This window comes from Symphalangus syndactylus, chromosome 9, assembly GCF_028878055.3.
Source record: "Symphalangus syndactylus isolate Jambi chromosome 9, NHGRI_mSymSyn1-v2.1_pri, whole genome shotgun sequence".
In the NCBI taxonomy this organism is placed as follows: domain Eukaryota; kingdom Metazoa; phylum Chordata; class Mammalia; order Primates; family Hylobatidae; genus Symphalangus; species Symphalangus syndactylus.
Genome location: NC_072431.2, coordinates 60,842,988 through 60,855,374, shown reverse-complemented (window position 1 = coordinate 60,855,374; position 12,387 = coordinate 60,842,988). Strand labels below are relative to the sequence as shown.

At 53.1% G+C, this 12,387-nt stretch overlaps 2 protein-coding genes across 6 annotated transcripts in view; both read left to right on the top strand.

Moving 5' to 3' along the window:
• The window catches only part of LOC129489707 (ras GTPase-activating protein 4), a 32,914-nt gene extending 30,884 nt beyond the window's left edge, over positions 1-2,030 (top strand). For 3 of the 5 annotated variants that reach the window (XM_055292718.2, XM_055292720.2, XM_055292719.2), the window contains 3 exons: positions 11-131; positions 1,284-1,348; positions 1,460-2,030. In XM_055292718.2, the coding sequence (XP_055148693.1) occupies positions 11-131; positions 1,284-1,348; positions 1,460-1,581 (308 nt within the window). In that variant the 3' untranslated portion in view covers positions 1,582-2,030. Of the gene's footprint in view, positions 1-10; positions 132-498; positions 862-1,283; positions 1,349-1,459 lie in introns of those variants that run through there. The other 2 variants (XM_063646304.1, XR_010122538.1) reach the window with 2 other exon arrangements.
• Positions 2,031-3,499: 1,469 nt separating this feature from the next.
• Positions 3,500-11,875, top strand: LOC129489715 (uncharacterized). Its single transcript, XM_055292737.2, is given in 3 exon segments — positions 3,500-4,946; positions 5,578-5,817; positions 11,575-11,875. Coding segments are annotated over 3 exon segments (483 nt in total). The 5' UTR covers positions 3,500-4,821; the 3' UTR covers positions 11,693-11,875.
• Positions 11,876-12,387: the final 512 nt, after the last annotated feature.

Here is a 12,387-nt window from a genome sequence, read left to right as displayed (position 1 = left end):
GTGCCCCCAGGTCAGGGCTGCGATAAGACCCGGTCACGGGTAACCCTGCAGGAGTGGAACGACCCTCTTGACCATGACCTTGAGGCCCAGCTCATCTACCGGCACCTGCTGGGCATGGAGGCCTTGCTGCGGTGAGTCCCACCCAGGAGAGCCTGTGCAGCCCAGGGAACGTGCCAGGCTTGGGGCTGCTCCGTGGTGGCTGGTCACCTCTCTTCTAATTGGCCACATCTGGGGAGGGCACCAGGAGTACCTCTCTGCAGCACGAGGCCAGCTCAGGTTAAGATAGAGGCTCCAAGGGTCAGGGCCATGCCTGCTTCATGCGGTGTGCTGAGCCCACCTTGCAACCTGCCCAGCTGTTCCCCCGGGCCCTTGGAGCACAGGCACAGCCTCGGCCAACTCCCTGAGTTCTTTGGCCATCTTGCTTCGTCCAGTGGTTCTCAGCCCTGGCAGAAGCTTAGAAAAAACAGGATGCTTTTAAAGATCAGCTTTAAAAAACAGGATGCCAAGGCCCCATCACTCAGGGTCTCTGGAGATGCGGTCGGTGCCGGGATACTTGGAGGTGATCCAGTGCTTCCCACGCGCTCAGCTTCCCCTGAGCCAACTGGAGCCAGAGCTCGTTCATCTCTCACACCCCTACACCCTGCAAGGAGGAAGGGTGTGGTCCTCCCCATTCCTCATCAACTCTTCCAGGGTTTATCTCTGCCCTCAAAACCCACGAAGGTGGGGTGCAGTGGCTCATGCCTGTTATCCCAGCTCTTTGGGAGGTGGAGGCAGGCAGATTGTTGGAGATCAGGAGTTTGAAACCAGCCTGGCCAACATGGCGAAACCTCTTCTCTACTAAAAATACAAAAATTAACTGACGTGGTGGAGGACGCCTGTAATTCCAGCTACTCGGGAGGCTGAGGCAGAAGAATTGCTTGAACCCAGGAGGTGGAAGTTGCAGTGAGCTTAGATTGCACCACTGCACTCCAGCCTGGACCACAGAACAAGACTCTGTCTCAAAAACAAAACAAAACAAATGCAAAGGGCCTTCTGGTCAACCCACAGTGGGGTGGGGAGGAGGAGGAGACACAGGGAGGGAGAAGGTGGAAGGTGCCCCAGGGCCGAGGCTGGGCCCGTGTTTCCTCTTCATAGACTGAAAGAATCAGCCCTGCCATCACCCCCAGAGCCACCTCTAGCCCAGGAGGCCCATGCCAGGTCACCCCCAGCCTTCCCACAAGGATACCAGAAGCTCTGGCAGGGCGAGTGGAGGCTGCTGGCCCTCACTCTGACCTCCCCCACAGGGAGAGGCCCCGGGAGCTGAGCAGGGGTGCAGAGGCAGGCATGGTGCCCGCAAGCCCTGGCAAAGGTAGGTCCTGCCCACCTGGGACTTGCTCGTGGCCCGAGCCCCCTCCAGGGATGCACGGGTGGGGTCCTCAGGCTCACTCCCAGGGGCCCTCACAGCTGCCTCTGCCTGCAGCCCCCGAGGACTCACTGGCCCGGCTGCTCCGGGTGCTGCAGGACCTCCGGGAGGCCCATAGCTCCAGCCCGGCTGGCTCCCCACCCTCAGAGCCCAGCTGCCTCCTGGAGCTGCAGACGTGAGGACCGCCCTGCGCTCCCCTTGCCGAGTCCCCTGCCAAGCGCTCGGAGCCCCCCCCAGGACACTGTGCACCCCCTCACCCCGTCCTCCTCATTAGGGTGCAGGGCCTAGGTCTCTTCCAAGTGGGGGAGGGGGGAGAGTCAGGAATAAGGAGATCCCCAGAAGTGCAGAGCTGAGCAGGCTTGGGCCTGTCATGGCTGACCTGAAGTGTCCCCGGCTCCCTACAGCCGCTGCAGTGTCACTGCCTCTCCAGAGACCCTCCTCTCCTGCTTAGGACAGACCCAGCCAGAACCACCACTAGGACTGGCCACACCCAGTGGTCTGGCCTCCAGGGACCTGGAGAATGGGAGGGAGAATGGGGCCCCAGGAGACCCGGCTGCCACCCCACCCGCTACCCTTGGGTGCCACAGGGCTGTGCTGTTGCAAACAGTAAACCTGCTGTTACTGTCCAGGCTCTGGGGTCTTGTGATGAGAGTCTGGGGAGAAAGTGGGCCCGGGGGGACCCTGGAGGCTGTCGGTGGATGTGCCAATGATGGGGCTGACAGCATGGGCTCTGGGCATCCCTGATCCCCCCTCTTTCTTCCCCCGACTCGTCTAGGGTCAGGGGTTCCTTCCCCTTCCCAGTTGCTGTCCCCACCATGCCCCTGGGTCCCCTCTTTCATGTCCCACAGGCCACAGAGCCCAGTGTGTCCAACCAGCTGTTCTCTTCTCAAAGCAGCCCCCAAGTAAGTCCCTTCTCTAGGGTGTCCCTGAGGACAGCACAGAGGTGGGGCTCAGAGACCCCATTCCTCTTCACGCAGCCCTTACCCCAAGCCCTCTAGCTGTGTGGCTGGCAGTGTTGGCCATGTAGGGGCTCCCATCCCCCCACCATTGTGTCACATGGGCTGCCAGGCTCAGCTCCCAGCTGCATCCACAGTGACCTGGATCAGGGTGGGGACAAGGCCTGGACCCTCCTTCTCCAGAACGCCTTCAGCTCTTGCCTTGCCACGCAGTCACCTCCTTCCCCCTCTGACCCCAGATCCCAAAGGTCCACGGTTGCCCCAGCCCCTTTCTGGCCCCATGGGGTTTCTCTGATGCCTTCATCATAGAGGCCCGGGGCTGGTCTGACGGTCGGCAAAACTTGACTCCGGCCCAGTCCCCACTCTTGGGGACTTAGAGCCCCTGGTGTCCTGGGATCTGGCCTGCCATTATTTGGTCAGTCCCTGTGGTCCCCCACCAGCTCCCCCTCCCATAGGGCTGCCCACCAAGCCCTGCCCCCAGCCCAAGAGGAGCCCCCACTGCCTGCGGGGCAGTGATGTCTGGCCACCAGCTCACACCAATGACTTGGTCGTGGGGTGGCAGAAGCAGCAGGTGACAGGAGCAGGGCCCCTGTCCCTCTCTTCCGGCCCTGTGGTAACCAAGCCACACGTTGTGCCCGCTCTTGGGGCTGACCGGCTGCAGGGACCACCAGCCGCTGCTACTGTGGGCCGCCCCGGGGCAGGGTGGGCAGGGCCTTTGTGCGTTATGAGGACACAGAAGTCCCTGAGGCCCCCAGACCTGGCTCAGCCAACCTCCTTCCTCCCCTGGCTGCCCCCCACTCTAAAGCCTCCTCCCTCCCAGTGTCCACTGGCTCCAGGCTCCTCACAACAGCAGCTCATAGACACAGGGCGTCTCCAGGTGGTCCCAGCCCTCCAGATGGTTCTAGCCCTCCAGGTGGGTGCTGTTTTCACTTCTGCCTGCATCCATTCATTCCTTCGTTCCTCACCTTTATCCTGTTATCTCTATTTTTTTTAAGCTACCAGGAAGGAAAGGGAAGAAGAGATCATGAAACTGGGACCCCCAGAAGGGAGGAGTGGGCTTGGAACTTAGACATCCACCTCAGAGCTCAAATAGGTTGTTTAAAAATCACTTTCAATTTTCAGATGAAGGGGAATTTTATAGTTTTTTTTTTTTTTTCTTTGAGACGGAGTCTCGCTCTGTCACCCAGGCTGGAGTGCAGTGGCGCAATCTCGGCTCACTGCAAGCTCCGCCTCCCGGGTTCACGCCATTCTCCTGCCTCAGCCTCTCCGAGTAGCTGGGACTACAGGCGCCCGCCACCATGCCCGGCTAATTTTTTTTGTATTTTTAGTAGAGATGGGGTTTCACCGTGGTCTCGATCTCCTGACCTCGTGATCCGCCCACCTCGGCCTCCCAAAGTGCTGGGATTACAAGTGTGAGGCCACCGCGCCCGGCCTTTTTTTTTTTTTTGAGACAAAGTCTCACTCTGTTGCCCAGGCTGGAGTGCAAATGGCTCGATCTTGGTTCACTGCAACCTCTGCCTCCCAGGTTCAAGCAATTCTCCTGCCTCAGCCTCCCGAGTAGCTGGGACTACAGGCGTGTGCCACCATGCCCGGCTAATTCTTGTATTCTTAGTAGAGACGGAGTTTCTCCATGTTGGCCAGACTGGTCTCGAACTCCTGACCTCAGGTGATCTGACCGCCTTGGCCTCCCAAAGTGCTGAGATTACAGTTGTGAGCCACTGTGCATGGCCAGAACTTTATAATAATTAAAAGAGACTTGAAGCTGGGTGTGATGGTGCACACCTGAAGTCCCAGCTACTCGAGAGGCCAAGGCAGAAGGATCACCTTGAGGCCAGGAGTTTAAGGCCAGCCTGGGCAACATAGCAAAACCTAGTCCCTAAAATTTAAAAAAAAAAAAGGAAAATAAAGGAGACTTGAGATTTTTGAACTAAATAGTGGTGATGGCTACACATTGCGAATGTAATTAATACCACTGAGTTAAACACTTAAGATGGTTAAAATGGCAAATTTTATGTTATAGCTATTTTACTACAATAAAAAGTATAAAAAAGAGACAAGATATTTAGGTGACTTACAGCAACCAATTGCAACAAAACAAAATGTTAAGAAATGATCTTTTTATGAGGCAATTGGAAATTTGAACAGTAATCAACTATAGGATGATTGGAATTATTAATTTTGTAAAGGTGTGATACTGCACTTGGCTGGGCACAGTGGCACATGCCTGTAATCCCAGCTACTTGGGAGGCTGAGGTGGGAGAATCACTTGAGTTCAGGGGTTTGAGACCAGCCTGGGCAACATGGTGAAATCCCCATCTTTACAAAAACAAACAAACCAAAAACATATTGCATTTGTGTTGTAAGTATAGTGGAATATTTATGGGATATTTAGGATAAATGATATAGGCATTTGGGATTTGCTGCAAACTGACCCAGAGGCAGGGGTCAGGGGGAGAGGTAGAGATGAGACAAGAGGTAGAGGGGAGAGGTAGAGGTAGCCACGAGCTGATAATTACAGACGAGAGATGGGGAGTATGTGGGGGCTCATTATCCTGCATAGTCTAGCTTTATGTATCTTTGAACTTTTCTTTTTTTTTTTGAAACGGAGTCTCGCTCTGTCGCCCAGGCTGGAGTGCAGCGGCGCCATCTCTGCTCACTGCAAGCGCTCACTGCAAGCTCCGCCTCCCGGGTCCACGCCATTCTCCTGCCTCAGCCTCCCGTGTAGTTGGGACTACAGGCGCCCGCCAACACACCCGGCTAATTTCTTTTTGTTTTTTTTTTAGTAGAGATGGGGTTTCACCGTGTTAGCCAGAATGGTCTCGATCTCCTGACCTCGTGATCCACCTGCCTCGGCCTCCCAAAGTGCTGGGATTACAGGCGTGAGCCACCGCGCCCAGCCTAAACTTTTCAAGAATAAAAAAGCTTAAAAAGTATACATGGCCGGGCGCGGTGGCTCACGCCTGTAATTGCAGCACTTTGGGAGGCCAAGGCGGGCAGATCACGAGGTCAGGAGATTAAGACCATCCTGGCTAACACGGTGAAACCCCGTCTCTACTAAAAACACAAAAAAATTAGCCAGGCGTCGTGGCAGGCGCCTGTAGTCCCAGCTACGCTGGAGGCTGAGGCAGGAGAATGCCGTGAACCCGGGAGGCGGAGCTTGCAGTGAGCCAAGACTGAGATACTGCACTTCAGCCTGGGTGACAGAGCGAGACTCCGTCTCAAAAAAAAAAAAAAAAAAAAGTATACGTGGCCTGGTCCTACCAGAGACTCACCCAATGCCAGCCTCCAGCCAGGGAGAGCTAAGTTTGCATTTTCACACGCATCTCACACTCCTCTGCACTCTCAACTTGGAGAGCTCCAAACAGGGAAACCCCAAGCCTTGCTGGCTTCTGCCAACCCCCTGAGCAGAAGCATGGGTCCCCATGATCACCACGTCACCACCCTCATCCTGATCTCGCTGTACACAGCAAACCTCAGTGTAATTAACAAGACTGAGGATACCTGTAATCCCACACTTCGGGAGGCTGAGGCCTGCAGATCACCTGAGTTCAGGAGTTCGAGACCAGCCTGGCAAACCATGGCCAACATGGCGAAGCCCAGTCTCTACTAAAAACAGAAATTAGCCAGGTGCGGTGGTACACATCTGTAACCCCTACTACTTGGGAGAATTGGATTGAACCTGAGAGGCGGAGGTTGCAGTGAACCGAGATCACACCACTGCACTCCAGCCTGGGTGACAGAGTGATTCTCCATCTCAAAAAAACAAACAAAAAACAACAAAAAAAAACAAGACAGAGGAGGGGCAGAGTCTTCCAGAACATCTTTTTTTTTTTTTTTTTTTTTGAGAGACAGTCTTACTGGGAGTGGAGTGGAGTGATCATAACTCACTGCGGCCTCCAACTCCTGAGTTCAAGTGATCCTCCTGCCTCAGCCTTCTGAGTAGCTGGGACTACAGGTGTGCACCATCATGCCCAGCTAATTTTTTGTACTTTTGGTAGAGACAGGGTCTCACCATGTTGTCCAGGTTGGTCTCCAACTCCTAGGCTCAAGCCATCCTCCCACTTCAGCCTCCCAGAGTGCTGGGATTACAGGACCACTGCACCCAGCCACAAACACATTCTCAAAGCTCATCCAAGCAAGCTCTGAGCCTCCCCTCTTTCTCCTTAGCCTAGGACAGCCCCCAAAGTCCCAGGGCTCAGACATGACCCCTGACCTGGCTGCCCACCTAGGTTCTAGGGCAGAGCCAGTGGGACAGCCTGTATACCTTGGCTCTTCCAGGAATAGTATGGAAAGGCAAAGAGGGCTGGGCATGGTGGCTCATACCTGTAATCCCAGTACTTTGGGAGGCCGAGGTGGGTGGATCACCTGAGGTCAGGAGTTAGAGACCAGCCTGGCCAACATGGTGAAACCCTGTCTCTACTAAAAATACAAAAATTAGCTGGGCATGGTGACAGGTGCCTGTAATCACTACTTGGGAGGCTGAGGCAGGAGAATTGCTTGAACCCAGGAGGTGGAGGTTGCAGTGAGCCGAGCTCGGGCCACTCCACTCCAGCCTGGGTGACAGAGATGCTGTCTCAAAAAAAAAAAAAAAAAAAAAAAAAGGTCAAGGGGAAATTAAGATTCAAGGGACCTGCCCTCTCCCTCTTCCCTATGGCTTTTGGGGCTGTATCAACCTTTTCTCCTGGCTGTGGCCTTGGTGGATACCATTTCCCCCATAGGCAGCCCACCCCAGCCCGACCCCTTAGAGCTTCAGAGCCTCCTGTGCTCTGCCATCCTACGGGCTCCTATTGCTGGATTGGGTCCCTCCCCTCCCTTCCTGGCCCAAGGCCCTGGGTCCAGGGACAGCTGAGCCTGATGCAGCCCCTACCCCACCCCAAATCACCAGCACCTGGTTCTCTGGCTACTTCCTTAGGGGTACACAAAAATCCTCATGCCTGTTGGATCTCCTTGGGTTTCTACTGTCCAGGAAGTATGGCCTCCAGGGTCTCCTGAGCCTAAATGCAGGCAGTGAAAGGGAAAGAGCCGTGGGCTTATTAGGGCTACAAGTGGAAACCTGGATCTTGAGTGCACACACACAGCCACCCTTCTGGCAGCATCCACCACGCCTCTCCTCCCCTCCCCAGATCCTGACCACTGCAGCTGGAAGGGAAGTTAACATCAGTGCATGCCTGGCACTGCCCCCCGGTTCTCCTCTCAGGCCCTGAGCAGAGCTGCCCATAGCCCAGGATGCCACATTGTTTCTGGAGGCCACCTGGAAAAGCGAGAGGAACAGGAGAGGATATACCTTCCATCTGTCCCACAAGTCTATACCACCCCCTCCCAGAGACTTCAAGCCCTGGCATTCAACTGGGGCCTGGGGCAGGTTCCGAGATGTTTTTTTTTTGTTTGTTTTTGTTTTTGTTTTGAGATGGAGTCTGGTTCTGTCGCCCAGGCTGGAGGGCAGTGGTGTGATCTCAACTCACTGCAACCTCCACCTCCCGGGTTGAGGCGATTCTCCTGCCTCAGCCTCCTGAGTAGCTGGGATTACAGGCGCACGCCACCACTCCCAGCTAATATTTTGTCTTTTTTTTTTTTTAGTAGAGATGGGGTTTCATGGAGTTTCACCATATTGGCCACACTGGTCTCAAACTCCTGACCTCAGATGATCCTTCTGCCTCAGCCTCCCGAAGTGCTGAGATTACAGGTGTAAGCCACTGCACCTGGCCTATTTTTTTTTTTTTTTTTTTTTTTGAGACAGAGTCTCCCTCTGTTACCCAGGCTGGAGGATAATGGCACATTCTCGGCTCACTGCAACCTCCGCCTTCCAAGTTCGAGTGATTGTTCCACCTCAGCCTCCCGAATAGCTGGAATTACAGGTGCCCATCACCACGCCTGACTACTTTTTGTATTTTTAGTAGAGATGGGGTTTCACAATGTTGGCCAGGCTGGTTTTGAACTCCTGAACTCAAGTGACCCGCCCACCTCATCCTCACAAAGTACTGGGATTACAGGCATGAGCCACCATGCCCAGTCCCAGATGTCTTGAGGATCTGATTGGACCGCCAGGCAGATATCTGCAGCCCAGGGGGCTGGTGTTCACCACAAGGCAGGGCAGGCACCCTGGGAAGGCTTGAGTGGACCCAGCTCACCCAGTACCTGTTTCTCTCAACCTCTTAGGAAATCTGAACAGGTATGCAGCAACCACCTCCGGACAAGGCCTTTTCAAAGTATAATTTTCAAATACATAAAAAAGATGACTCATCTATATCATGAACACATATCAAAGATCTATTACGCACCAATTCAGAAGAAGAGTGGGAACTCTGATTCATGGATCATTCTGAGAAGCTGGGTACATGTATTTCATGTATTTGTAAGCATTCTTTTGTTTTGTTTTGTTTTGTTTTTGAGACAGGGTCTTGCTCTGCCACCCAGACTGGAGTGCAGTGGTGCAGTCATAGCTCACTGCAGCCTCTTCCTCCTGGGCTCAAGCAATCCTATTGCTTCAGCCTCCCAAGTAAATGGAACTACAGTCACACACTACTATGCCCAGCTGATTTTTTAAATTTTTAGTAGAGACAAGATCTTGCTATATTGCCCAGGCTAGTTTCAAACTCCTGGGCTCAGGCAATCCTCCCTCCTCAGCCTCCCTAAGTGCTGGGACTACAGATGTGAGTCACTGTGCCTGGCCTGTAGGCATTTTAAGAGAAGAGTGCTAGAATAAGATTTGATATTAGATACAAAACTGGTTAATGAAGTTTTCTTTTCTTTCTTTCTTTCTTTTTTTTTTTTTTTTTTTGAGACAGAGTCTCACTCTGTCATCCAGGCTGGAGTACAGTGGCACCATCTTGGCTCACTGCAACTTCCACCTCCTGGGTTCAAGCAATTCTCCTGCCTCAGCCTCCCGAGTAGCTGGGATTACAGGTGCCCACCACCGCCACGCCCAGCTAATTTTTGTATTTTCAGTAGAGATGGGGTTTCACTGTGTTGGCCAGGATGGTCTCCATCTCCTGACCTCGTGATCCGCCCACCTCGGCCTCCCAAAGTGCTGGGATTACAGGCGTGAGCCACCGCGCCCGACCATGAAGTTTTCTTTTCTACGGGATAGAAACCTACAAGCTAATAAGTAACTTCAGTGTCTGGGCTGTAACCAAACAATAAATAGCAAAGTCAACACAGGCACAATCCGCAAGATAGGATCAGCAAACGTTTTCTGTAAAGGACCAGACATGCAGCTCTCAGTCACAACCACCGTGCCATGTAGCACGAAAGCAACCACAGCCAATGTGTAACAAATTAGCATGGCGTGTGTGGCCAGGGGCAGGGCTCATGGCTGTAATCCCAGCACTTTGGGAGGCCAAGGCGAGAAGATTGCTTGAGGTCAAGAGTTGGAGACCAGCCTGGGCAACAAAGTTGGACCCCATCTCTACAAAAAGTAAAAAAAAAAAGCCGGGCGCGGTGGCTCATGCCTGTAATCTCAGCACTTTGGGAGGCTGAGGCGGGCGGATCACGAGGTCAGGAGATCGAGACCATCCTGGCTAACACAGTGAAACCTCGTCTCTACTAAAAATACAAAAAATTAGCCGGGCGAGGTGGCAGGTGCCTGTAGTCCCAGCTACGCGGGAGGCTGAGCCAGAATGGCGTGAACCCCGGGGGGCGGAGCCTGCAGTGAGCCGAGATCGCGCCACTGCACTCCAGCCTGGGTGAAAGAGTGAGACTCCTTCTCAAAAAAAAAAAAACTAGCAGGGCGCCGTGGTGCCTGCCTGTGGTCCCAGGTACTGGAGAGGCTGAGGCAGGAGGACTGCTTGAGCCCAGGAGCTTGAAGCTGCAGTGAGCTATGATCTCGCCACTGCACTCCAGCCTGGACGACAGAGCGAGACTCTATCTCAAAAAAATAAAAAAGAAAAAAAAGAAAAGAAAAAAAGTGATGAGGGTAATAATTCCCTGAGGATATAACCTCCACACTTCTGGGTCACCCTGGAAAAGCTTGGGTCAAGGATGCTACCTTTGGCTAGGAACAGTGGCTCACACCTATAATCCCAGTACTTTGGGAGGCTCATAAGTGCAGTGGCGCAATCTCGGCTCACTTCAACCTCCGCCTCCCGGGTTCAAGTGATTCTCCTGCCTCTGCCTCCCAAGTAGCTGGGATTATAGGTGCCCGCCAACACACTCGACTAATTTTTTGTATTTTTAGTAGAGATGAAGTTTCACCATGTTGGCCAGGCTGGTCTCGAACTCCTGACCTCAAGTGATCCACCCGCCTCAGCCTCTCAAAGTGCCAAAGTGCTAGGATTACAGGTGTGAGTTGCCGCGCCCAGCCTACCCGTATCACTTTCTGTTCCTCACCAGTTAAAGAGGTGCCCACCCACTTCGCCTGGAAAGTCAGATTCTGTGTGGGGCTGTTGCAGAATGAGATTTCCTCCTGCCAGGGTGCAAGAACTCAAGTAGGAAATGGGCCTTCCCAGAAGGGGTAGAAGCTCCAGATTTCCTTGGCACTGTAGCTGCTGCCCAGCCTTGGAGAAACAGCTGCCAAACTGTTAGGGCTCTGGTAGCTCATCTGAGACCCCAGTCCCTGTTGCTTCAAACAGCTCAAGGAAGGCCTTTATGCTAAACTGTACTCTGCAAAACAACCAAACCAAAAAGGGTAAGATACCCTTATCCACCTGTAGGGTCCAGCCCCACAGGGTCTGTGGGTTTTTCTCCCTGTGTGCGGAGACGAGAGAGTGTAGAAATAAAGACACAAGACAAAGAGATAAAAGAAAAGACAGCTGGACCCAAGGGACCACTACCACCAAGACGCGGAGACCAGTAGTGGCCCCGAATGCCAGGCTGCGCTATTTACTGGATACAAGACAAAGGGGCAGGATAAGGAGTGTGAACCATCTCCAGTGATAGGTAAGGCCACATGGGTCATGTGTCCACTGGACAGGGGACCCTTCCCTGCCTGGCAGCCGAGGCAGAGAGAGAGAGGAGAAAGAGAGAGAGAGAGACAGCTTACACCATTATTTCTGCTTATCAGAGACTTTTAGTACTTTCACTAATTTGCTACTGCTGTCTAGAAGGCAGAGCCAGGTGTACAGGATGGAACATGAAGGCGGATGAGGAGCATGACCACTGAAGCACAGCATTACAGGGAGACGGTTAGGCCTCCGGATAACTGCGGGTGAGCCTGACTGATGTCAGGCCCTCCACAAGAGGTGGAGGAGTAGAGTCTTCTCTAAACTCCCCCGGGGAAAGGGAGACTCCCTTTCCTGGTCTGCTAAGTAGCCGGTGTTTTTCCTTGACACTGACGCTACAGCTAGACCACAGTCCGCTTGGCAATGGGCATCTTCCCAGACACTGGCGTTACCGCTAGACCAAGGAGCCCTCTGGTGGCCCTGTCTGGGCATAACAGAAGGCTCGCACTCTTGTCTTCTGGTCACTCCTCACTATGTCCCCTGTCCCCTCAGCTCCTATCTCTGTATGGCCTGGTTTTTCCTAGGTTATGATTGTAGAGCGAGGATTATTATAATATTGGAATAAAGAGTAATTGCTACCAGCTAATGATTAATGATATTCATATATAATCATATCTAAGATCTATATCTAGTATAACTATTCTTATTTTATATATTTTATTATACTGGAACAGCTTGTGCTCTCGGTCTCTTGCCTCAGCACCTGGGTGGCTTGCCGCCCACATCCACCAAGTGCACTTTGGGAGGCTGAGGCGGGAGGACTGCTGGAGGCCAGGAATTCAATACCAGCCTGGGCAACAGAGGGAGACCCCCATCTCAAAAAAAAAAAAAAAAAAAAGCTAGGTGTGATGGCACATGCCTGCAGTCCCAACTATCAGGAGGCTGAGGTAGGAGGATCTCTGGAGCCCAGGAGTTGGAGGCTGCATGATGGTGCCACTGTACTTCAGCCGGGGCGACAGAGGGAGACACTGTCTCTAAATAATAATAATAATATATAAAAAGATATACGTAACCCTCTGGGCTCCCCTCTCACTGCTGTATACACCTGCCTCCTTCTGCATCCTTCATCCAATTGTCCCTCCCGGCTAACAAG